The sequence below is a fragment of the Mytilus californianus genome, unplaced genomic scaffold (genome assembly GCF_021869535.1).
Source record: "Mytilus californianus isolate M0D057914Y unplaced genomic scaffold, xbMytCali1.0.p SCAF_8, whole genome shotgun sequence".
Taxonomy (NCBI): Eukaryota; Metazoa; Mollusca; class Bivalvia; order Mytilida; family Mytilidae; genus Mytilus; species Mytilus californianus.
Window position 1 is genome coordinate 22,278,096 of NW_026262734.1, and position 27,756 is coordinate 22,305,851.

Consider the following 27,756-nt stretch of genomic DNA (forward strand, 5'->3'; position numbering starts at 1 on the left):
GGTCAAAATGGTATGCGATATTCTACCAAAATATAATACCCAAAGTATCTTAAGACTAGGTGGAAAGAATTTATATTTTACAACATGGAAGATGATGTCATTCGGGCATGCTATTATAAACAGGTACCAGGAACACACATACCAAACTTACTGTACTTCAATTTCTGCAATGACAGTCCATTTGTGTCTGACTTTTGGTCAGTAAATATATAAACTTATTGCCATGCATATGTGTGCCTTTTTAAAAAAATGTCCATTTTTGACAACTGGAAAATGAACAAACAAATGTTGAGAAATAAGTGATTTAATTGTACATGTCAATACTTTAACATCAGTATAAACTAAATACAAAATATGCTACCTTAAACTGAACGGTAAGTTTGACAACAACTCTGTAAAAGTGAACATGATGTACCAAGATGTCCCCTTCGCAACGATTTTTTAAGGCTCTACCATGCTAAAAAATTATAATTTAAAAGGTATTTTTTCTTCAAGAATCTGACAAAATAAATGATTTTATACGGTTTAACTATTTGATTTGCAATTATAACTACTAGAAAATATTGAAAGCCGTTTTTAAAATATTCACAAATGTCCATTGCGTAACGACATATGTCCCCTATGAAAAGCTCTGTGTCCACTTCGAAACGAAATGTTGCGTAGTGGACCGTGTTAGCAGCTATTGTTGTTACACGCGGTTTCTCAGATACTTGTTTTTATGATTATTGTCTTAGATAATACATTTTATTTCATAAACTCCACGTTTTTTATGATTTGAGGTCAACATTTCTTAAAAAAAAGACGTTGCAAAGTTGACAAGTAAAAAAGTACGCTATCAATAGGACTTGCCAATTGATTCAATGCAAACGAACTATATCATCAGCACCCAAAGATGACCGCCATTTTACTTAATGAAGTTGTATTAGGGGCAAGTAAAAGAAAAGACTACAATTTGAATAAAAGAAAGATTATAAATTTACCAATTGTTTGTTGTCGTTGCGAAGTGGACATTTTTTCATGGACGCCGCTTAAAAGTTACAAGCACAATTTGAACTTGAATACTTTTTGTAATGTAGCTCTATGACAAAACATTGGAAAAGGAGCAAAAAAATTAGAAAATTGTATGAAATTTTGCCGCGGAAAATTTGAATAAACTTTCAAATGTGGACAGAGCGTTTTTGCTGTTTTTGAGCCCTTTGGTCTGATATTTTTAGAGAGTCCTTAAAACCAGAGACATATAATACAACTTTATTATGTAACTCAATTCCCCTTTTTACCTTCATAAAAATAACAAAAACGCCACGGTAATAATATGCAACTTCTGCAGCAATAGAGACAGGTCTGCATATTGATGACGTATTCTGATAATTTTAAGTTATGATAATTATGAATTTTCTATGAACATTTTTGTTTTTCGTGGTTCAGTGTCATTAACATCAGTCCCATATCTCCATGTATCATTAATACGTGCAATGAACATGTAAAGGCAATGCTTTATTTTTAAAAATGATTTTCGAAATTATTTGAAATTTAAACAATTCAAAATAATGACAACATAACAGTATGCGAAATCAGATATAGTATCATTTATTATGTTTTTCAGAAGAAAGAAACAAATCAAGATGTGTATTGATAAACATACTACATTGTTAATTATACAAATTGTCATATTTTGAATATTGTGTATAGTTGATGTCCTTTGATGCCAAAATTTTTTAGGTTTTTGTCTGCTTTCGCATAATCACTTGCTTCGACTCTGAACCCATCTGTGAACCAAGTCCTGATTTTGTCATAATTCACAGATAACTCGTCGAGAACAGTGAGATTCACACACGTTTCCCCCATAAGTGGTTTGATGATATCAACATACTTTTCCTGTTCATCCAAGTCGACGGCAATAAGAGAACCACTATGATCCCAAACTGCTCCAAATCCACTTTCAATAGCTGAGTTGAACTGATAAAAATCGCAGCAATACAACCGTATTCTTCCATCATCACTTTTATATAATTTCCCTTTAACCGCCGGGATTGTTTCTACACTGTATCCGATTTTGTTCTCTTCGAAAAATTCTTTAAGTGCCTTGTCACCACAGTTGACTCCGACAACTTCATGCCCTTTATCCCAAAGCCATTTTATTTCAACAGCTTTTCCACAGTGAGGGACAAAAGTTTTAACTTTTTCACGGCTGTTTATCAATTTGTCGACGTGTTTGGTAAACATGGTACACAGTTTTGAAGTGTGATTTGTTTTGTCTTCCTTCCACAACTTCGTCCACTTGTCCTCCGTCATGTGCTCTTCCATTTCAATCTAAAAAGAATAGAAAAATATTGTTTTTTATTCAACAACAATATTGCACATACTGTTAACAGATTTCTTCACTGGTACAGCTATTTCAGTGGAGCTCCCTGTACATTAGTACCTAAAGACCAGGGTATCTTCAGGTATATATTTATAATTTTGTTAGTATATATATTATTTATCATTAATCCATTATTTCTCTATCATCTTACTATTATAGCTCTAAATATGAACTTTATATGAAAAAAACAGTAGTCCATAATATATTATTGTTAACTATCTCATAAATGTTGAGAGTAAAAAATAATAACGGAAAAATATTAGTAATAAAAGACAAGAACGATAAAACATTCTGCAATAAAAAAAATATAAGGATATTGTAGGGTTGTTCTCGTACAGCGCTATCTGGTATTAATTTTTTTTATCCAACTGTTTTGTCTTTTTCAACATGCTCAATGAGACATTGTCTTGTAGATGCATTTATTTTAGATACTGTTGAATATGCTTTATGACTTTCAAGTGGATTTTTGTCAGACTTTATCTGTTCTGGGACCAATAGATAAATGTTTTAGTCCAAGATTTGTTAGCAATTTTAATTGCAAGTTATCAATATTGTTTAAAAGATAAGATGGGAGTTTCAATGATATTGTACAATTCTTTCATGGGCTTTCCCCTGTGAAGAACAAATCATCGAATAATTAGTGGTACAATGGTATAACTGGATTTAAATTCCTGCATTTAAAACAGCTGTGCTTTTAAATACAATATTGTTGAAAGCCTATTGTAATCAAAAGCGTAACACATGAGGTAATGTTCTGGATCTGCATATAAAATATCTGACAACCAGAATTTTGTGTTGATGACAGCTCAGGAACTAGCAAAATCTTGTGCTCTTCTTAATTAAATTGTTCGTCATACAATTTCAACATGAAATCTACATAACATTTAGCTCCTAACTGGATTGCTTGTATAAATTTCAACAAATCATGAGAATGTGATGCATGCATTGTACAATATGTATTTATGTAAATTAAAAATACTGCAGTTCAAATTCATGTTGTGTTACTTTTAGTATAATGTTGCTTAGGTTGTCGTTTAAGATGGCCATGATATGTTATAAGTGTTTTATTTGCCCATGTTATGTTTCGAGAATAATTAATGAACTACCCATGTCAACGTATTCCCAAACTCTGATTTTTGTTTTACATTTTGTCCTACATTATTTGCTATATGATCTGGTGTTTTAAATATTTCAACGGGTAATATATAATCTGCATAAATGACAGATGGGTGTGAGGTTTAACCAGGTGAACAACGTTGATAAATTGTTTCTGTTGAAAGTACTATGGTAGTTGACATTAATGGAATAAGAGGAAGAACGACATTAGTTAATAGAACGCATTGTTGTAGGCGTTGAGATACTTGTATTCGAATAGTGGTTACACTTGTCCCCGAGGAACATGAATATAACCTAGTTGTAATACTTACTGAAACATCTGAATGTTGGCGCTTAGCCTTCTTAACCGCTGCTGTGGCATGTCCACTATTAGCCCTATTCGTTTGTGTCCTCTTTCTTTCTGATCTTCTATACATGGTCTGATCCGAAACACAATAATAACCTGTTAATTACACTGCATTTGGATACATGTAGTAATATTAATGTATTCTTGAATAAAACATGAGTGCACGTACCAAACCACACACGAATATCATAAGGCTAGGTGATGGCGTAAAAAGGACGACGATTTGTGCATGGTAAGGCTAACATGGCCGCACCTTACCAAATCTGCATATTTGTACTTGTTCTGTGGCAGTCATGTTTTTTTTCAGGAAAGATACCAATAGATAAATTGACTTAAGTATAAAAACTTCGTTAGGCTACCAAATATCAACAACCGAATACATGTCTAACAGGTTAGATTAAGGGTTATTTCAAATTAAGATATTCCTAGATTGCCAATTAGACCACTGTTTACCAAAGACGAGAAGTCAAATATGTGAACAACTATAAATCACCATGGGGCTTACTGCAATATGAAAAAGCCGTATCGCATAGAAAGCTATCAAAGGCCCCAGGATGACAAAATGTGAAACAAATAAAAAAGAAAACCATTTATGCTGAAAACAATTAAGTTAAACGAAAACAAATTATGGCAGACATCCCTCAACGATAATTGCTGGAATACAGGCTCCTGGTTTTGGGCAAACGCATACAAAATGTGACGGGGTTAAATACATCTGTGAGCATCCAACCCTCCCACGAATCCTGTGTAATAGACTATAGATATAAACAAACAGTTGTTTAGTATTTAAAAAAAAAATACTCAATATCTAATAGTGGGTTTTTTTATATTTTTTTTTCAGAAATTTAGCGCGTTTCTAACTTTCAAATTGAAAAATGTAAGTAAGTAAACTGTATGTGTTGCATGACTGACTCATATTTATTTTATCACTTTATAACTTTGAGTAGCCTAGGCTAGATTATGATCAATTTATTCTAAGGCTTGTATTCGTAAATAGTATACAGAAAAGGAACAGTAACATTTTGAATATATCAAACCAGCGAAGAAACATATTTCGTTTTAAGGACTTTTCCTTAATTGAAAATTAAGGAGCTGATCATGAAGTTAATTAAAAATTAAATACAATTAGATAAAAAAAATACCTTTTGCTCTGTTAAACACCAGTTATTGGAGTCAACAATATATATTACACAGGTAGACATCGTTCTATATTTCGAGGCAACCAAAGGGATTTCGGAAATAATACTGTTATAAGCAATTGATTTTCTAATAATGAATATTGAAACGTTTTGGTATAAAAGGCGTTCTAATTTTAAGGCTATCAAATGGATTGTTTGATTAATAAGTGCGTAACGTCCACCACAAATATTTCTGTAATATTCAACGTGTTCAGGTCAATCTCTCGTTAGATAATTTAACTTGAACTAATATATATATATATGTATATGAAATTCATTGGACAAAATGCGATTTGATATAGATATTGACTTTCTCCAAGGAATAAAACAGTTACACGTTATAATCATGGTTATATATTAAATGGATAACACATGTAAAAGACACCAAAAAGGCAATCAAAACGTCAAGAAAAGAACCAAAGAAATCAAAAACCAAAAACACAAAAAACTCGACAATAAAAATAAGTAAAACAATCAAAACACCATGACATAAATGAAATAATGAATAAATAAAAAACAAAAAAGGAATAGCAGATCTGTGTGTTAAGAGTTTGCATATGACATTTGCAAATCTGCAAAGACATACTGTTATTCCTATTGTAATGCAACACATATACAATGTTTAAAATGAAACATTTGAAATATCCTGGAAACTTCGAGTAAGATTACGCAATGTTGTTATCAATAACTCTGACCGTCAACCGTGGCATTGATATATAATACATCTTCAATTCTAGATGTAAAAAGAGACTTTATCCATGATGAATAAATCTGCAAATATTCCTATTGACGAATACAAAGAAATGTGGGATAAACTGATTGATTGGTGGTTGCTTTACGCCGCCTCAGCACAAAAAGGCTATATCGCAGCGATCGTCAGTGGGACAGGAACTCGACGAGATAGTAAAACCAATTGATATCTAAATGCGCTAGCTCTTGCTGCTAGGTCAGATCTTATTGAAAATAAAACAGAAAATGGACAGTTTACGATAGATTAATAATCTTAACATTAATGTTTGTTTATGCTTGAATCACTCTTCATCTCATCGATTCTGTATCTATACAAAAAAATACGATAAGAAGATGTTATTAGAACAAAACATGAAGAACAGTTAGGTACACTTTTCACTTAATAATGTAGAAATCACCGTCTACAAATCATAAATACTTGAGACCAGAGATTTCTATTAGAACATTTAAATTCGCAAATTGCGAAAATCTCACGATTTCAAAAGGTGGCGATTTAACGAGGAAAGAAATGTCCATGTATTGGCATCGTTCACACAAGTAGGTAACGTCACCATCCATAATAATACCGAATCAGCATTTTTTTATATGAAGACATAAATTAAGGCAACCTGTATCATTTGTAAACTTTAATTTGTTGCACCAGTAATTTGCAACAACAAAAAATTGTGCTTACCTCCGGAATATCCACGTTTTAATTACGAAATATTTGCTCTGTGTCGAAGTGGAATCGACCAATTCTCCATGTTCGTGACTTATTACCGGATCTTTCAAAGAACAACCATACGAGGAACTAATGTGGGATAGGAACTGCTGAATATTCCAAATATAAAAAGAAGAATTGGTATGATTGCCAATGAGACAACTCTCCACAAGAGACCAAATGACACAGAAATTAACAACTATAGGTCACCGTACGGCCTTCAACAAATGAGCAGTACATATGTGTACAGACCCTTTTATTTTTAAATGGTTTTGTTTTGCTTTGGTTTCTGTTGATCTCCCCCTTTCTTCTTTCATTGTAAGCAATAACGATACAACAAGATATGACATTAGGAATAGTTATTCTTTATTGTGTTTATTCAGAAAGAAAAATAAAACAAGATATGCATTGATGTACAAGTTGTAAAGACACATTTTCATATTTTAGATATAGTGTACAGTTGTTGCCCTTTGATACCGAAAGATTGTAATTTTTCGTCAGCTTTCACATAATCACTTGCTTCCACACTGAATTCATCTTTAAACCAAGTCCTCATTTTGTCAAAATTAACTGGAATTTCCCAATCCGTAGCGTCGTCGATAACAGTGAGGTTAACGCATTTATTTCCCATAAGTGATTTGATGATAGCAACATACTTCTCCTGGTCCGTTAAGTTGATGGCATTTAAAGCACCACTATCCCAAACTGCTCCAAATCCACTTTCAATGCCTGCGTTAAACAGATAAAAATCACAGCAATATAACCGTATTCTTCCATCATCACTTTTATATAATTTCCCTTTAAGCTCAGGAATTTCTACTATACTGTATCCTATTTTGTTCTCTTTAAAAAATTCTTTCAGTGCTTCTTCACCACATTCGATTCCGACAACTTCGTGTCCTTTATCCCAAAGCCATTTCATTTCTACAGCTTTTCCACAGAGGGGAACGAACGTTTTAACCTTTTCGCGATTGTTTAACAGTTTGTCAACGTGTTTAGTAAACATGTTGCAAAGTTCGGAAATGTGAAAATCTGTTTTGCCATCTTTCCACAATTTTGTCCACTCGTCTACAGTCACAGTGCCATCTTCCATTATTAACTAAAAAAAGAAAGATGTTTGTAATAAAAAGAAAATAGGTTAGAGTAAAATAAAATAAAACAGTACTGCATTAAAAAATAAGGATATTGCAGGGCCTTAGTTGACAGTTTTTGTTTACGCAAGAATCAGTTTCGTGGTAGCTCCTCCTTTCCAACTAAAAATTTAAAGCACAATAATTAATGTTTAGAACTAAAAGGGGTAATTTCCCATATTTCTAAAAGGGCTTTATGTTATATGTAAAAAAGTGAAAAGTAAATCGCTTTAAGATCAAATATTCAAATCATAGAATTGTCTAAAACATATGCGACATTTTATCATACTGTGACGCACCACACTCAAATGGTAAGAATTAATGAACAGATTTAAAAAAAAATCCTAGGGTGTAGAAAAGGTGGGCTTTCCCCAACTCCCCCTATTTTGATTTCTTTATTGGCAAACCATTTGTGTCTATGATTTTGAATAATAAATATGAGCACAAGTATATATGTATAAGCATTCCCTTAATCAACACCCAAACACATTGTACACAACTTAACGGTTTGAAAAAAAATGCTATAGATGTGAAAAAATTAATAATATTTAGATATAACCTAGTTTTGGACTGTTTTTATTTCTTTCTTTCAAATATTTCCCGCATTTCTAACTTAAAAATAAAAAAATTGAGGTTATTAACCTTCACTTGCTTAAAATGATAATTCAATTCGATGCCCAATAAACCACACTATTTCTTCTATATAATTAGAATATAATTTTATGAACAAAGTTAAAATTGAAATTTTAAAATACAAAAACAGATCAGTAAACTTTTGAATACATTAAAACCTGAGAAGAAACATATTTGGTTCCAAATAATCAATTCTCATTAAGATATTATAATTTAAGCCATCACTATTTATTTATTGCTTTTGGCAAAATCAGATGTTTTGGTTTTTTTCTCTGAATGTTTTCACATTTTTCATGCCCATGTCTGTATACTGTGGTAAAATTTGAAGGCCGTACGCATGGCACGGTAAACTCTAGTTGTTTACATCCTCGTCCTTTGGTTTATGTTGGAAAGTTGTCTTATTGACAATCATATACCATATTCCCTTATTTTTATACTCAACATAAATTTGCTTAAATGTAAAATGAAATCCTACCTTTTAATAATTTGTTAACCCACCAGTTTACGCGTTTATATACCTGGATTCTACACCACTTGTCGATCCATATAAAGAGGTACCCAAAGGGTGTTTAGTGTTATTATTACTATAAATAATTTCTAAAAATAGATATTGTGACGCCTTGGTATAGTATACGTTCTATATTTTGAGGCAACCAAAGGTCTATCTTGTTTGCTAATTTCATTGATTGTTGCTTAACGGCTAGTGGCAAAGATTTCCAACACAATTAAGTCTATCTTTTGTTAGATATTTTCGCTAAAATAATATTCAAATTACTGTAAAATATATGTATAGACTCGGCAAAATAAACATATATTATACATGTTCACTTGAATAAAAACAGTTACACATTCATGATCAAATGGAGATAACAGGGAAAACACCAAGAGGAATCGAAATGACAACCTGAAAAAGAACGAAATAAAATGAAATAAACTTAGCGAAAAAACAAAACCCACAGAAGAATAGACTAATATACTAAACATTTAAGAAGATGTTTTTAGAACAAAACATCAGGAACAGTTAGGTACACTTTTCACTTAATAATGTAGAAATCACCGTCTACAAATCATTAATATCTGGAATTCAAAACAATTTCTTAAGACCAGAGATTTCTATTAGAACATTTAAATTCTCAAATTGCCAAAATCTCACGATTTCAAAAGGTGGCGATTTAACGAAGAAACAACTGTACATGTATATGCATCTCTCAGACAAGTAGGCAACGTCACCACCCATAATAACACCGAATCAGCACAGGACATTGTGCAAGGTAGCAATATATAGTTCTTTTTTATATGAAGGCATGAATTAAGGCAACATGTATCACCAATTTTTTAAGCTGTAATTTGTTGCCCCAGTAATTTTCAAAAAGACATTTCTGCTTACCTCCGGTAATTCTCTATTTTCGTGACTTATTACCGGATCTTTCAATGACCAACCATACTAAGAACTAATGTGGGATAGGAACTGCTGAAAATTCCAAAGTACATATGTGTACATACACTTTTATATCTAAATGTTGTTTTTTTTTTGTTTTGGTTTCTGTTGATGCGGAGTATTAATATAATTTTTTTCGTGCTGTTATGATTTGATTTTTGTCCAATTTCTAGAGTTCTATTGATGAATTCTGCCACTTTTGGTGTTTTCCTCATAGATAACCAAGTCAACCTGATGTTCCCTTCTTATGTACTTTGAAGTGTCATTTTCAATTTGGATACTTCTGCAATTTTATGTACAACTGTATTAACAATTTGCGTATATGGGTCTGTTGTTCATGAATATTGTTGCAATATTATGCATAGCTTTTACAAGTGATAAATCATATCAGCAAAAAATAAAAATGACTTGACCACGGATATGTTCCACTAGTGTTACTGAGCAACAATACCTTAGCGTCTTCTTTTCTTCGATTGACATCACTGAATGCACTTTCTCACCAAATTTTTAATTACAAAGAAGCAACAAGACGGTTGCCAAAAAATGGAACACAAATTGCTTACCCTTTCGGAACACATGAAGACTCCAGGGTTTTATCGATTTGTGTTGTTTTCTGGACAGTGTAGTCTATCTGCATGTTTTTTTTTGTGTTTATCGTTTGATCTTACTTCTACATTTTGTTTTGGATTTTCCCCTTGATGGCTTCTCCCCTTTTCTTCTTACGATACAACAAGATATGACATTATGAATAGTTATTCTTTATTGCGTTTTTTAGAAAGAAGAATAAAACAAGATATGCATTGATGTACAAGTTGTAAAGACATATTTTCATATTCTAGATATAGTGTAGAGTTGGTGCCCTTTGATGCCCAAAGATTTTTCGTCAGCTTTCACATAATCACTTGCTTCCACACTAAATTCATCTTTAAACCAAGTCCTCATTTTGTCCAAATTTACTGGAATTTCCCAATCCGTAGCCTCGTCGAAAACAGTGAGGTTTACGCATTTATTTCCAATAAGCGATTTGATGATAGCAATATACTTCTCCTGGTCTGTTAAGTTGATGGCATTTAAGGCACCACTATCCCAAACTGCCCCAAATCTATATCAATAGCTGAGTTAAAAAGATAAAAATCGCAGCAATATAGCTGTATTTTTCCATCATCACTTTTATATAATTTCCCTTTCAGCTCCGGAATTTTTACTATACTGTATCCGATTTTGTTCTCTTCGAAAAAGTCTTTAGGTGGCACGGTAGTATTTCCTGGTCCATAGGGATAATGATAGCCTTTTTAAAATTTTCACCACTTTCTAACACTGCCAAGAATTCTACATACACAGTTAACTGATGTACTTTCATTATAATATTCAGAAATGAATTTGAATATGTATCATGACCGTTTACTTTTTTTGCTATCTTTAAAACCCTAAGGCCACCAGTGCTTTTAGGTCTTTTATCATGCAGTGAATACAAAATTTAAAAAAATTCTCAAAAATTCATTTTCACCTGTATGTAAAATTATTTCATATTTTTCTACATCTGATTCAACCCTCAGTTTTGGAAAGTATGTTCAGTTGATACTGTATTTTCTGTCCAATCACACTGTTCAGATACATTGACTTAAGTAGGGTACACAAAAGAGCAACCTAAATTCTGGAATGCAAATACTACCGTGCCACCTTAAAAAGCTTCCTCACCACATGCGATGCCAACTACTTCATGTCCTTTATCAAAAGGCCATTTCATCTCCACGGCTTTTCCACAGAGGGGAACGAATGTTTTAACTTTTTCACGACTGTTTAACATTTTGTCAACGTATTTAGTAAACATATTGCAAAGTTCTGGAATATGAAAATCTGTTTTGCCATCTTTCCACAATTTTGTCAACTCGTCTACAGTCACAGTGCCATCTTTCATTATAACTTAAAACAAATATAGTATCATCAAAAGAAAAAGTTAGAGTCAAACATGATAAAACGATACAGCATTAAGAAATAAGGATATTGCATGGGTGTTCACGTACAGCCTTAGTTGACAATTTTATTTTAACTGCACTAGAATCAGTTTTGTGATATTCCTTCCCCTTCCTCCCCCAAAAATGAAAAGCAAAACATGGCAGTCCAAAATTAAAAGAATATTTTAAGATCTAATAGGAAATTTTTTCGCATAAATCTAACCGGATATTTTGATGTTATATGTAAAAGAGTGCAAAATAAATTGCTTAAAGATAAACAATTCGTCAGGTCACAGAAAGGTAAAAACAAATATGCTAAAAAGTAAAATAACAAAAATACCGAACTCAAAGGAAAATAAAACGGAAAGTCCTTTAACAAACGGCAAAATCAAAAGCTCAAACACACCAAACGAATGAAAAATAACTGTCATATTTCTGACTTGGTACAGGCATTTCCTTATGTCGAAAATGGTAGATTAAACCTAGTTTTATAGCTAACTAAACCTCTCACTTGTATGACCGTCGCTGAAAATTCGTTTATATTGACAAAAATGTGTGGGCAAAAAACAAACAGACATAATAGGTAAAAATGTCAAAAAATTGGAGTACAGCAGTCAAAATTGTGTTATAAACTTAATCACTATAAAAACAAACAACCTTGTCAACAAAGAAAAATAAAATAGACGCTCTATAGACAAAGCACATAAGCAAAAACGAAAGACAAGAATACAAAAATGACCATCGCACAATAACACAATGGCGGGATGTATAAATACCGAGCCACGCCAACAGGATATTACAGGAAAGTTAAAAAATATACAAAGCCAAATAAAAAGAGCACTACAAAACGTAACTAAGATAATAAAACAACGTCATTACCTAGAATCTATACTTCAAGACATTCATGTATTATATGTGAAGTTGATACGGAATATTCATCAACAAGGTCTTGATATCTTCCGATGAACTTTTTTAGAAATAAAATACGAGACGTTCTTTGACATAAACCTGGTTCATCAACTTTCTGCTCAGACAACGGTGACATTATATCATACTATCAACAGATGTTATGTAATTACAAAGCCTAGGGTGTAGAAAAAGTGGGCCTTCCCATATTTTGATTTCGTTAATGTCAATCCACTTGTGTCTATGATTTTGAAAAATAGATAAATAAACAGATTGTTTTAAATATGAGCATAAATATATAAAGAAATAAGAAGATGTGGTATGAGTGCCAATGCGACAACTCTCCATCCAAGTCACAATGTGTAGAAAGTAAACAATTATAGGTAAAAGTACGGCCTTCAACACGGAGCCTTGGCTCACACCAAACAGCAAGCTATAAAGGCCCCTAAAATGACTAGTGTAAAACAATTCAAACAGAAAAACCAACGGTCTTATCTATATAAAAAACGAGAAACGAGAAACACCTATGAACCACATCAACAAATGACAATCACTGAACAACTGGTTCCTGACTTAAGGCAGGTATGATATCTTTCACCTCTCTTTAACAGATAAACATGAAGCGATAAACGTATAGTTTACGTTTATAGTCTACTGGTATCTTGCTACTGTTGAGAGCAAACGGTTATGTTCAAATTACTGTTTACATAACAGTTCAATTTTATGTCCTCCTTGTGGTCCGCGTTTTAGTCATGTCGATTTGATTCAAAATCATATTCAACTATTTGGATGAAAACAAACTATACGTTTAAGGTCAATGTTAAATTCGTTCACTGTAGGAAAATATAGAATGTATTTGTACTCGCTACGAAACAGCTTTCCCGTTTCTTTTTTTTTCCGTTTCTAAAGCTCGTCCAATAAATTTTATATTTGCCTACATTGTACGAATATTGTATATATATTTGTGAATAGTGTATATACTGTTTTCTGTTTGTTTTCTATATCTGTGCTATTTATTACATGTAACTTTTGTTTACCATTGTATTGAAAAAAAGGTTTATCAGAATAATGATATATTTATAAACATTCCGTTAATCAACAATCAAATACATTTTACATATCCAAACGGTTTTTGAAATGCTACAGATGTAAAAACTGTGAGTACTATTTACAAATTAACTAATTTTGAAGTTTCTTTTCATTTATTTCTTGCAAATATTTCCCGCATTTCTAACTTAGTCACCTTTACCTGTAAAATGATTATCCAATTCGATGCAAATAAAACAACCGTATTTCTAATTTCTAATTGATTTTAAAATTTCAATTTCAACTTTGATCACGAAATTACATTCTATTTATAGAATACAAAAACGGATCAGCAAAACAGTGAATACATTAAACCCTCGCGATGGAATCCATTTTCTGGAAAATAATTAATTCTCATTGAGATGTTTTTTTAGCATAAATAGGATGGTTAGTTTTCTCTTTTGCCGGGGTCTTTTATAGCTTACTATACGGTTGATAATATTGATGAACTATAGTTGTTTGTAAACATCCTCGTACATTTGGTTTCAGTTGGATAGTTCTCTTATTAGCAATCATATCATATATATAGTTAGCAAAGGTACCAGGTTTATAATTTAATACGCCAGACGCGCGTTTCGTCTACATAAGACTCATCAGTGACGCTCAGATCAAAATAGTTATAAAGCCAAACAAGTACAAAGTTGAAGAGCATTGAGGACCCAAAATTCCAAAAAGTTGTGCCAAATACGGCTACGGTAATATATTCCTGGGATAATAAAATCCTTAGTTATATATCTTACATTTCATATATTTGTTAAATCAAAGAAAAAATCCTACCTATAATACTGTGTTAACCCGCCAGTTTAAAAGTTTATATACCTGGGTTGTACATTACTTGTCGATCTAAATTTAGAGGCAACCAAAGGATGTTTTGTAATATTATTACTGTAAATGATTTTACAAATAGATATTGTGACGCCTTGGTATAGTATACGTTCTATTTTTTGAGGCGACCTTGTAGGCTTATTTGATTGATTTTTGCTTGACGGCCAGTGACAAATACTTCTAACACATTCAGGCTATCTTTTGTTAAATATGTTCATTAAAATATTCAAATCACTGTGAAATATATGGATGTAGTTGGCAAAATTCAAAATTCACATGAATAAAAACAGTTAAACATTCAAGCAAAAACACCAAAGGGAATCGAAATGCAAACTTGAAAAAGAACGAAACACAATCAAATCAACTAAGTTGAAAAACAAAGCAAAACCCAAAACAAGCATTATAAAATAACTAAAAAAAAAAAAAAAAAAAAAAAATAACCATGTACACATGGTACATTTTCTTCCCTCATTTACTTCTTAGTTATCGTAAAATTACTCACTCATTATTTATTCATTTTACACGTTCCCTATAAATTTGCTTTTCGTTTCAATGGATACTCTAGAATATAATTGAAAGTACAAGAAATGAGATGTGTTAGATTAAAATATTTGAGCCGCTGGAACAGGTCACTACAAAACGAAAGAAAAAACATAAAGGCTATAATGATAGACAACCACTAATGAGTTTCCTGACATTCGATCAATGGAAATATTAGTCTTTTTTGTTAATAAAGATAACTTATGAAAGCCATTCATATGTATGTAAACATAAAAATATTTAAAAATCTCAAATTATATCAAATGGTCTTCATCAGCAAAGCAGAGAAGTAAAATTTGAATTGATGTTAAATTGTTGAAAAACATTATGAGTATACATCATTGGAACTTTTTTATATACATAGTCCACGTTATTTTATCAAGCTTATGAATTTTGACCCCATGAGTTTAAAAACTCTACAGGATTCACAACACCTCAATTTACGAAACATACAATGTAATAAACTAAGATGTTTTTGTGACTTTGTCTGTTATATTTAAATTTGGAATCTCGCTGGATATGAACACGAGATTTTGGGTTTGAGTCAATGAGACATCAACCCAACGACCCTAAAACAATTTGACATTTCGTTTTTTTTTTTCGTTTTTATTTTTTTAATTTGTCATATGTGAAGAGATCGAGCAGAGACGCAAACACTAGATTTATAATTGATAATAATTGCTTGCTTGCATGGGAGTTATCTTTTCCTTCAAATTTTGGAGCATGTATTATTTCTCTTCAAAGTATCAATGTACATAATAATAAGAACTAGGGGTAGATGTGGGCGATAGCTATAATGCAGCTAATTCAAAGAGAGGCGAAAGATACCAAAGGGATATTCAAACTCATAAGTCGAACACAAACATGAAATGCCATGACAAAAAAAAAAAAAAACGAAAAACGACCAAAGGACAAAAAAAAACCCAGCATACAAAACACTACATACAAAAACTAAAGACTGAGCAACAAAAACCCCACAATAAACCAGGAATGATGTCAGGGACTCAGAATGGTTAAGCAGTGTTACAATAATGCAACAACATAAGAAAATCACGAAATAAAAAAAAGATTACGTTAATGAATAATGTAAATTCAGAAATTATTGCTGGATGAGTATCGCAACAAAATCCTACCTTTTAATACTGTGTTAACCAGCCAGTTTAAGCGTTTATATACCTGGATTATACATCACTCGTCGATCTAAACTTAACTCACTTCCGACATGTTTTTGCGGTCTTAGATCTTTCGATACTAGTAAAGACGTCTGGTCTCATTACATTGTAACAGGGATTTGACATATTCCTTACAAAAAGAAACTGCTCCAATATAGTAATGAGGACGAACGACTGAAATCGACACTACAACGTTTTACGGTCACCATCACGATATATCGGTGACTTAACTCACTTCCGACATGATTTGTGGTCTTAGATCTTTCGATACTTGTAAAGACGTCTGGTCTGTTTACCAATTGATTCCTATACCCGATTGTGACATTTTTCTGACTGCGAATTCGCAAGGCGGGTAATACCTACATAGCAGGAAACGCTTACCCTGTTGGTGCACCCGATATTGCTCCGTTTTGACGTTCATATTATATGATTCTGTTTGTTACCTTCATTTGTCTCTAATCGATTTTAAACATCGGTTAACTATTTCTGTCGCCTAAATTAATCTTTGTTTTCAATGACTAAATATTTATGTGGAAGTCTACTAACTCTTCTTGTTCATGATTCATTACCGGATCTACAAATGTGCAAAAGTACTTTTGATTAATGACTGATAGTACACCAGCCCGGTATCGACCAAGGAATTGCCGAATATTCGGAACAACTTTTCAGGTTTCTTTTGTTGTTTTTTTTCTTGCTTTTCTGTTTGTTTTGGTTATAAATAATCTATTTCTTTTTGTGTGCTGTTATGATTTGTCTTTCATCGGTTAACATTATTAACCGATACTTCTCCCTACTCCTCAAGATATTTTTAGATTCCACAAAGATAATAAAGCATCGTGTAAACTGATTTTATCCTTTTAGATGTTCTCTTCCTTGTTTAATTAGTAAATCTGTAATTTGATATTATTGAAATGTGTTTTTCTGTTCTGTTGTTCACCAATATTCTTACAATATTATATACCGATTTTTATCACTACCGCTAAGTTAAAGTTAAACGGAGGACTACAACCAAATTCACTCGCGGATATATTCAACTTATTTATAGTAGCCACAATCCCATTCCATTTTCATCGATTGATATCACCAATTTCAACGTATTACCATTTTTTTTTATGTCAGCCTGGCGGGTGAAAATATAGTGAGCCGGAACTGTCTTCTCGTACAAAATGACGCAGTTGACACCGGCTTTTGGTGGGGTTCGTATTGCTCTATTTAATTTTGTGTGTATTGTTATGTTGACTGTCTTTTTTTTGCGTTTTTCTCTTGTTTTTTTTTCTGTTTTTGTACAACCTTTTGTCTTTGATTGCACACTAAGTGACTTCTTCCCCTTTGTTCTACTAACATTGTAAGCAACAAGATTGCATGTAGGATTCAAGACAGGAAGTTCAAAACTGAATAATGGTTTATTACTTACACAACAACAAGCGAAATCAAATGCAGTTATTCTGTATTATGTTTTACCAAATAAGAATAAAACAAGATAAGAATTGAGGTACAATGTTAGTACATATTTTTATATTTTGGATATAGTGTACAGTTGTTGCCCTTTGATGCCAAAGGATTCTAGCTTTTCGTCAGCTTTTACATAATCATTTGCTTCCACCCTGAATCCGTCTTTGAACCAAGTCCTCATTTTATCAAAATTAACTGGAATTTCCCAATCCGTAGCGTCGTCAATAACAGTAAGATTCACACATTTATTTCCCATAAGTGATTTGATGATATCAACATACTTCTCCTGGTCAGTTACGTTGATGGCATTTAGAGCACCACTATCCCAAACTGCCCCAAATTTACTTTCAATAGCTGAGTTAAACAGATAGAAATCGCAGCAATACAACCGTATTCTTCCATCATCACTTTTATATAATTTCCCTTTGATCTCCGGAATTTCTTTGATACTACATCCAATTTTGTTTTCTTCGAAAAATTCTTTAAGTGCTTCCTCACCACATTCGACGCCGACAACTTCATGTCCTTTATCCCAAAGCCATTTCATTTCTACAGCTTTTCCACAAAGGGGGACAAAACATTTAACTTGTTTACGACCGTTTAACATTTTTTCAACTTTTTTAGTAAACATATCGCAAAGTTCTGGAATGTGGCTCGTTTTGCCCTCTTTCCAAGCCTTCGCCCACATGTCCACCGTCATGTTTTCTTCCATTTTAACCTTAAAAGAAAAACATTGTAATAACAAAATTCCAAAATTATAAATCAACATCTTATTAGAAATGATTAAAAAATACATATGTTATAGGGTTGTCCTTGTACACAATAGTTTAAAATTTGGAAAGGAACATTGCTAGTCTTAAACAGTTATTTTCATGTTTAATCTTCACCAAGAAAGCTCAAATAAATAAAGGCAAATTTACACACTTAAACATGTGAGGAAGATATATGACCAAAAAGATAATCAAGTTCATCTGTCAATCTTCCATGAGTACGTTATCACCCTTGTTTCTGATTTATATGACAATTCATCAACGGACAATTAAGGAAGGATATGTTATAAAACAGAGGATGAAGATACTAAAGATAAATGTATAACTGATAAGTCGAGGAAAATCTGACTGCGCAATTGCAAATAACGTAATACGTCGAAAAGACGATTAGGTCCACAAATTATTACACAGAAACTTAAGTCTGAGCAACATAACCCCGACTTAAACCCGAGATTAGAACTCAGGTGCTCAGGAATGGTAAGCATCTCCTGTTCAACAAGTGGCAGCCAAAATGTTGCTCACGCAAGTATAAATCCTGTGATAGTCCTCATGCCATGATGTTTCAATAGAAGAAATGAGGACGGAATTGTTGGTTCGATAATTGGAACATGGCCGTTGTCCTTTGTGGCATAGATATTCCATAACGGCCAACCACACAGTGATGGCATCCGTACAACTTTCGATGGAATTACTTCAACTTTACCACTTAGAACCCTTAGTTTAATAGCTTCCTCGTAAGGAGCACCCTCTATCACCGAAATCATGATAGGGCACGCAAGCTCTGGAAAATCGTACCACAAACCAGATAAATCCTCTATTTGATGGCGCTGTCGAAATTTTGCTACTTAGGAAGGGTAAGTTCACAATTTAAAAGCTAAAATCACCCCTTTTATCGTAAGGGCGTTCTTCTCAACCGAACTTCATTGTTAATTTCAAGATTTCAGTCAAGATGTTAGGCAGACATAACCGTATATATCGGATCCTTTATTTCAAGTTTGATAAAATATGTCAGTACATCCTTGGCTTTTTAATGTTTTAGTTTGAGCGTTCATGATGAAGGTAAATCCTAAAACGGTGTTCCGACGTGCGAAATATACAAAATGTTTTTTTTATTCAATTCAGCACCATTGATAAAAAAAACCGTATGATCATTATTTTACATTCGGCACATCTCTTCAGATTAGAGGTAGAATCACGTAACCTTTGAGGTTTTCCAAAGAGAAATTGACAACGCCATGGAAAGACGATAGGAGAAGCAACTTCCATAAAACTCTATATAAAAAAATATAAAGAAAGAGCAACACTACAAATAAAACAGATTAAAAAAACACACAATTTTACCGGTTTGAATAGAGGTCAATACACTAGATGTTGAAACAGCCAATTGCTAATATTTACAAATTAACATATATTCATGCTGTGTTTTCATTAAATTCTTGGTCGTTTTTCCTCTCAAAAATTTCCCGCGTTTCTAACTTAGACATTAAAAATTGTAGGACAGTCTCAGGACAGTAACCTTTTCGCTTTACATGCTGTGGTTGCATATTTAATCACTCTATTTTGAAAATTAATACGGATATTTATACTTTATTTTAACAATTTGGACACACCTGTTTAGAAAAATAGAATATTTCTTTTATCAATAATACACAAACAGGAACAGAATTATATATTGAATATATTAAAACCCCGCGAAGTCACAGGTTTTGTTTACAATAATAATTTATGTTTGTTTATTTATCATCGAGAAACTGAATTTCAGTAAAGACTAAACACAGATTATTTTAAATAAAACAAAATGCATACCTTTTACAATGTTTTACTCAGTTAAGCAGCCAGTGAAATAAAGCGTGGCAATACCTGGAGTCAAACAGTATATATATTAATATCACCGAGTGATCTATATTTAGAGGCAACCGAAGGATCTATTGGAATAATATTACTATAAATAATTTTACAAAATAGACATTGTGACGTATTGGGAAAAGAATGTGTTCTATATTTTGAGGCATCCAAAGGTTTCTCTCATTGGACTTTTTGATTGATCGGGCTGAACGTCCAGTTGCATATATTGAAATATATCTAGCATTAAATAGTTTTACTTAAATATTAAAATAAATGTAAAATAGTGTAAATGAAATGCACACGATAAAATTACACACATGTTCAAGATATTCATTTGAATGAAAACAGTTAAACTATTCTTGATCAGATGGAGATAACAGGTAAATGCATGAATCAAGGACATCGACTGAAGGTCAAGGAGGTCATTAGCAAAACAAAATTTCATCCACTAGACAATAAACAAATAAGTATGAACAGAGACATGTATACCCAGGTTGGTACAGCAAACCCTTCTTATCTAACCAGGGATTCTGTTTTCTGTTTCCTCTTACGGGTTTTCAAGATCTTCTCTATCTTATAAAGTTCATCTTAGAATAAAATATATATGTTGTTTTTCAAATTAAGAAAATTTGATAAAATAAAACAATGAAATAAATGATTAAAAACAAGCAAATAATAAAAACAAAACCCTCCGTTAACTTTCTTTGCATTTGTTACTTCTTGTAGTCATAGAAGTATATTCTGTATTCGCTAATTTTCTATTTCCCAATCTCAATCTACAATATTTGAGACAATATCTGAAAATGTCTAATTTTTGGCAATAGGATCAACAAAAACATGTCTTTAGAACCGGTATTTTTAATAGCACAAATCGAAGAACAAACATTGAGGATTCAGGAACTGTTGTCTGTAATTCAAACAATTGTTAAATGTGGTAACAATGGCAATTTTAAAAATGGTAACAAAAAGTCCAGTTCTTTCTTGTTACCAAAGTGAATCAATTTAAAAAAAAGTTTCTTATGGGAATAAAGAATAAGTTTAAGATACAATATCTGGTTTACTAGTATATCCTACAATATTTTATCAAATGCCAATTATTTATTTTAGCATTTACAATACAAAAGGTTAAGAAATATACTAAAATATAGTCCGATATGTTGGTAACATGAAAGAATCTTGAGTAACAGGACAGAATTGGTAACAGGAAGGAATTATTTTTTCAAAACAATTCTTTTATTTCATAGTTTAAGAAAAATACATCATTACAAACTGGTCACAATTGGAAGATAACAGCAAACAATGTCGTTTAGCTTTTAAAACTTTATTTGCAAGATGAAAAATCTGCCTAGAAAATGAAAAATTCTAAAATAAATTCCTTTCTGTCACCATCTACTATACTAGAATTGCACAATATTCTCTGCTGTTATCAAAACTCAATAACCTGTCTTTTCATTCAAAATACTGTATATTATGTTGAGATTTATTTAATATGATGATAATAACTTATATTAAATGCAATGGTTGGCATATAGTAGATTAACTTTGTGTTTCATTAGTGAAATTGTCCTTTAACATCCTTCCTGTTACTGATTATGGCTATGCTGTTACTTTTTATCAGGTAACATGACAGAACGTAACAGAAAGGAATTACACACTACTTTTTGTCATTTTATTTGAATTGTGTGGAAGTTTACTTCCATCTACATATCAATTTAATTAGATACTATAAAAACACATTCAATGTTATAGTGCTGACAATCAAATATTCTCAGAAGGTACACAAAAAGGCTGTAAAAGGAGAGAACAACACAATTATTTTTCACTAAATTCTTTCCTTGGGTGAGCTCGGATTTTTCAAACTGGCTGCCATTCAAACTATACATGTGGAGGAAATGATGCTCTTCTCATTGCATTATAAGAAATCAAATCTTGGTTTTTCAAACGTTTCCACAGGTGAAAAAAAAACAGTGGTAACAGGAAGGAAAATTACCCTTTGGGACAAAATTTATTTTTTCTTAAATTTGCAAAATTTTATTACATGCTTTAGTTATAATAAAAACATACCAGTAAAGGACACGTTTCTTATATGATCTATCATATGATATTTGTGAAAATCGGAAGCCTGTTTACTTAATTTGGATATTCTTAGAATGATTTAGTGGGTCAGAAAAACAACACGGGACAACATGATTTTTGAGGGGGGGGGGGGGGGGGGGGGGGGGGGGTTCAAAATTCAAAGTATTATATTTTATTGGAAGAAATATAAGAAGGAGTGTTTAATTGGCAATAGTTGGTGCAATATATACTCTAGTTAATACTGAAATTTAAAATTTTCTAAAAAGATGGTTGAATAAAAAAATAATTGCCGGTGAAAGATGGAACCAGGAAATTAGACTTTTTCAGATAATGTCTCATTTCAGAAATGAAAAGGACATTATGAATTTTACCAGGTATGAACAAACGAGATGTGGTATGATTAACCCACCATAGGCCAATCAAATGACATGGGGATAAATAAGCTTCTATATGCCACTCGGAGATTAGGGAAGGGAATATCCGCCATAATTATACAATTCTTCATATGTAAAATGTAATTTCTTAATTTGTAGCATGCAATTTCTTAATTTGTAACATGTACTTTTTCAATCCGTTACATAAATTTCTACATTTCTTGATTTGTGAAATGTAACTTCTTAATTTGTAAATACAATTTCTTAATTTGTTAACGTATTTTCGTCATTCGTTACATGAATTTCTATATATTTCTTAATTTGTGAAATCTAATTTCTTTGTTTGAGTCACAGTTCACAATTCAAATAAAAACAAACGTGTTTGAGTCACGTTTTGAGAGATCGCGTCAGTGTAATTGTTACCGCTGTAAGCCAATGAGAAGTTCCGTTTTTAAAGAAAAACTACAAGTTACAAATCAACATGTTACAAGTCAAGAAGTTTTACAAGTCTAGAAGTTTTACAAGTCTAGAATGAAATAGTTTCACAATATTCCTCACGAGGTCGCTGTAGAGCCATGTCAACTCGTTCCTTCGCCAACTCGTACTCAACATACTCATTTTACTCATTAAAGATTTAAGTTCTTTTATATAAAATATATAGATTTTATTTTCATATAAGAAATATCTCAGTTAATCATTCGTCTCTAGAAGAAAGTGAGTATATGAAATTGTTTGAACGATAATTTATTTCATATACATGTTGAATAATTATAATCACACAATATTCTAATCAGTGATCATTACTCAGTGGTGGGGAAGGGATGGGAAGTTCCGGAGTTTGATCCCCCCTTTTTGTTTGACTGCTAATGCTTTTGTATGGGGACATATGGTTGGAACACCAATTTCTATTTAATTTGAAAGTGTTGGAACCCCCCCTTTTTAAAATGGTTGGATTTGCGCCTGATTAATGGACAATAGGCTCGAGCATACACAAATAGATTAGAATTGTTTTAATGAAAAATAAACATAGACGGGTGTATGAATCAAAACTACACTTTGAACACCATAATCCATTCAGTTTTACTTATCAATTTTGTTAAAACTAAGATTGGGGGAAAATAAGGGCGAAATGTATGATCTTTCGATTTTAATCATGGATCGTATTTGTTATAGTATCTAAATAACTGTATATATGTAAAACTTTTGGACTATGTTTAATTCATGTGCTTGCTTGGTCGCTTCAAAAAGATTAGATAAGCATTCATTTATAAACTAACTAGGCAAATCTTCTTGAACACATGTTCGACGCAAAAATCGGTAAAAAAAATATCCTATGAAGCTTTTTTCACTGATCTTTGCGTTGAACATATGTTCAAGAAGATTTTTCTATTTAGTTTATATATGAAATATAAAAAAAGAAGATGTGGTATGATTGCCAATGAGACAGCTCTCCACAAGAGACCAAAATGACACAGAAACTAACAACTATAGATCACCGTAAGGCCTTCAACAATGAGCAAAGTCCATACCGCATAGTCAGCTATATATATAAAAGGCCTCGAAATGAAAAATGTAAAACAATTCAAACGAGAAAACTAACGGCCTAATTTATGTACAAAAAAATGAACGAAAAACAAATATATAACACATCAACATACGACAACCACTGAATTACAGGCTCCTGACTTGGGACAGGCACATGCTTACAGAATGTGGCGGGGTTAAACATGGTAGCGTGTTCCCAACCCTCCCCTAACCTGCTGGGACAGTGGTGTAACAGTACAACATAAGAACGACCTATAAAAATCAGTTGAAAAAGGATTAACTCATCAGATGGATACAAATAGAAATAAAGCTTTTCGTATCTTTTTGATTGATTGGTTGTGTTTTAACGCCACTTTTAAGCGCCACTTTTAGGCTATTTCGTGGCGGTCAGTTTTTATTGGTGGAGGAAGCCGGAATACCCGGAGAAAATCACCGACCTTCGATAGGGAAGCTGACAACCTGTATCTTTTTGAAGCGACAAAGTCAGCACAAGAATTAAACATAATAAAAATGAATACAATCGTCTAGTAGGTTTAAAGAATCTATGTCAGTTAACATCGTTTCATAAAGAATACAGATATGAAGTCCAAGCAAGATTTCAATGAAATCCGGAGACAGCACTTCTTTTGTTCAGCCCACAAACATATAAGAAAATAATCTTTAAGCTATCAATGTTCAATTTTTATTCATTATTAACAGTTCTATTACTGGTCGATTTCTTTTTAGAAAGTCCACTTGCGCCCTACCTCTGTCTGCAAGCAGTTAGTAGAGAATTTGCGTTCGGTGAACGAGGGGACGCCCCCTGGCACTGTCTTGTGCTATTTGGGGTATCACTACACTAAGACCCTTTTTGGTATTGGGTACTAGTTGGTAGAAATACGAGTTGGTAAATATTGGGTACGAGTTGGCGAAGGTATGAGTTGACATGGCTCCACAGCGACCTCGTGTGGAATATTGTGAAACCATTTCATTCTAGACTTGTAAAACTTCTACACTTGTCAAACTTCTTGATTTGTAACTTTTTGATTTGTAACTTGTAGTTTTTCTTTCACTGAGAAACGAAACTTCTTATTGGCTGGCAGCGGTAACAAGTACACTGACGCGATCTTTAAAACGTAACTCAAAAAAAGTAGCTACATTTCATAAATCATTAAGAAAAGTAGAAATTCATGTAACGAATGAAGAAAATACGTTAACAAATAAGAAATTGCATTTACACATTAAAAAGTTAAATTTCACAAATCAAGAAATGTAGAAATTCATGTAACGGATGGAAAAATTACATGTTACAAATTAAGAAATTACAATTTACTAATTAAGAAATTGCATGTTACAAATTTAGAAATTGCATTTCACAAATTAAGAATTGTTTAATTATGGCGGATATTCCCTTCCATAAGAGATAGGACTTTTTCAATGAGCAACATCCATACCGTATAGTAAGCTGAATTACGGCTTCAAAATTACAAAATCTTACAAAATTCACAGAAAAAACAAATGGCCTGTCGTATGATAAAAAATATATATTATAGACAGCCACTAATTATAAGCATCTAACTTGAAATAGGCGAAAAAAGACAACATATATGCGGCAATCAATCCTCGCCTAACATATAAAAGTGGTGTGACACCACAACAGCACACCATAGAAATAACCTGCGAATGAATTAGTTCAGAACGATTCACGCACACAACAATAAAAAAAAACCAAAAAAAAAACCAAACACATAAAGTTCTTTTCGAAGGGTACTCGCGAGTTCAAAGTCACGTGCAAATAATGAATAAATCATTTTTTCCAGACGGACAATATCAACCAGTACACCTCTAACTGGTTTAGTGTACACTCGTCCGCAACAAAATGCATACACACATGTATCAACACCCTTTTTTATCTAGAGCTGTCATCCACCTACATCAACCTAATCTGAGTCAGCTCTTTATAATAATTGCATTCCTTTTTGACGTCAAATACGTTGACTGTGCTTTACTTAGTTTGACCATTACTTATCATGGACATCATGTTTGAACTGTCTTTGATATATTAGATCCTTAAATCTAAGTCATCCTCTGATTTGCTTGTGAAACACAGCAGAACTACATTGGTAAAAGATACATAGATACAACCCGATGAATTGATTTTAAAATTAATCATAATGATCGATATTGCAAAATACCAAATATCGACAAAACGATATTTAATGTAACACGCAGCTGATTTTTAAAATACAAAACGCCTGATAATCGGTACTGATAAGATTATAACAAATGAAAAAAATATGTTCAGATAAACCGTCCACAAAAGTATAGAAAAGTATGGCTGTGGGCACAAAACTAAATTGTTTCTTGGAAAACCTTTTAAAATTGTAGTTTTCAGTAAACGTGTATATGTGTAAAATGTCTTGAGAATATTAAAAGAGGGACGAAAGATACCAGAGGGACTGTCAAACTCATAGATCAAAAACAAACTGACAACGCCATGGCCAAAAAAAAAAAAAGACAAACAGACAAATAATAATACAGATGATACAACATAGACAACTTAAGACTAAGCAACACGAACCCCACCAAAAACTGGGGGTAATCTCAGGTGCTCCGAAAGGGTAAGCAGATCACTATCTTGGAAAGTCACTACAGATCTTTTAGAATAATGCAGTGTATATTTACATAATTCATTTCAACTAAATATAGTTGGTAAACGTGGTAAACGCAAATGAAATATGATGGATTGTTGATTGTTTTCCTATGTCCAGTGTCAAATACTTCATGCATGTATAGGACGAGAAAATAAATTTCACAACAATTACATTAGGTAGGTCCGATCGTAATGAAGGGTTGGAAATTTAAACTGACACTGGGACATGAGGATATATTGGATAGGAATACTTTGCTCATTGTTGAAGGCCTTACGGTGAACTATAGTTGTTAATTACTGTGTCATTTAGTCTCTTGTGGAGAGTTGTCTCATTGGCAATCATACCACATCTTCTTTTTTATATTGATCCTTGCAACATACCATCTATGGACCCCTTTAAACTTTGCTGCAATAGTTTTAAACATGCATAGAGCGTGGCACTCTACACAAGATTTAACGCCAAAAAATGTGACCGGACAAGGCTGCGTATTTGTACATCTCGCAAAAGCAAACGCCCACTTTAGGGAGGGTTTGACTGCCGATCGGAAGACGAAGATAGACTATTTTTTATTCAAAAGGCACCCTTTGGGTTTAAAAAAATACTAAAAAGACTCAATGTATCAGTTAACAAGAGTGATATGTCTACTTCTTTACGGAAAATATAACTATATTGACTGACCAATATTCCAAATAAATATCTCGTGGTAGGCTACTCTTCAAAATCCAGTTCATTTAAATTTAAGTTAGGTTAATATCTCAAGTCTTACATCAATAAATAATCCGATTAGCATATCAAAACATCTATAAAAGTTTCTAATTGAAATTAAGAAGAACGTGTCTCAATCCACTTGACTTAGGTGTTTTTGACACCGTGATATCTAGTGAACGTAGTTAATACTTGAAATTTACATATTAAGTGTTTGCT

The 27,756-nt window shown here is 32.4% G+C and overlaps 1 protein-coding gene, 2 long non-coding RNA genes and 1 pseudogene across 3 annotated transcripts; all 4 read right to left on the reverse strand.

The window, feature by feature from the left end:
• Nucleotides 1-1,571: 1,571 nt before the first annotated feature.
• Nucleotides 1,572-4,984, reverse strand: LOC127711532 (probable thiopurine S-methyltransferase). The gene is made up of 3 exons (XM_052217612.1): nucleotides 4,967-4,984; nucleotides 3,790-3,920; nucleotides 1,572-2,310 (listed from the first exon to the last, which is right to left on the reverse strand). Exons 2-3 carry the CDS (start codon nucleotides 3,892-3,894, stop codon nucleotides 1,666-1,668), a joined length of 750 nt encoding a protein of 249 aa, XP_052073572.1. The 5' UTR covers nucleotides 3,895-3,920; nucleotides 4,967-4,984; the 3' UTR covers nucleotides 1,572-1,665.
• A 1,812-nt stretch (nucleotides 4,985-6,796) lies between these two features.
• Nucleotides 6,797-8,770, reverse strand: LOC127711377 (uncharacterized). Its single transcript, XR_007986663.1, has 2 exons — nucleotides 8,691-8,770; nucleotides 6,797-7,551 (listed from the first exon to the last, which is right to left on the reverse strand). It is a non-coding gene; the product is annotated as an uncharacterized LOC127711377 (long non-coding RNA).
• Nucleotides 8,771-10,481: 1,711 nt separating this feature from the next.
• Nucleotides 10,482-11,571, reverse strand: LOC127711949 (probable thiopurine S-methyltransferase; annotated as a pseudogene).
• Nucleotides 11,572-17,521: 5,950 nt separating this feature from the next.
• On the reverse strand, nucleotides 17,522-20,421 carry LOC127710497 (uncharacterized). The gene is made up of 2 exons (XR_007986209.1): nucleotides 20,166-20,421; nucleotides 17,522-18,307 (listed from the first exon to the last, which is right to left on the reverse strand). It is a non-coding gene; the product is annotated as an uncharacterized LOC127710497 (long non-coding RNA).
• Nucleotides 20,422-27,756: the final 7,335 nt, after the last annotated feature.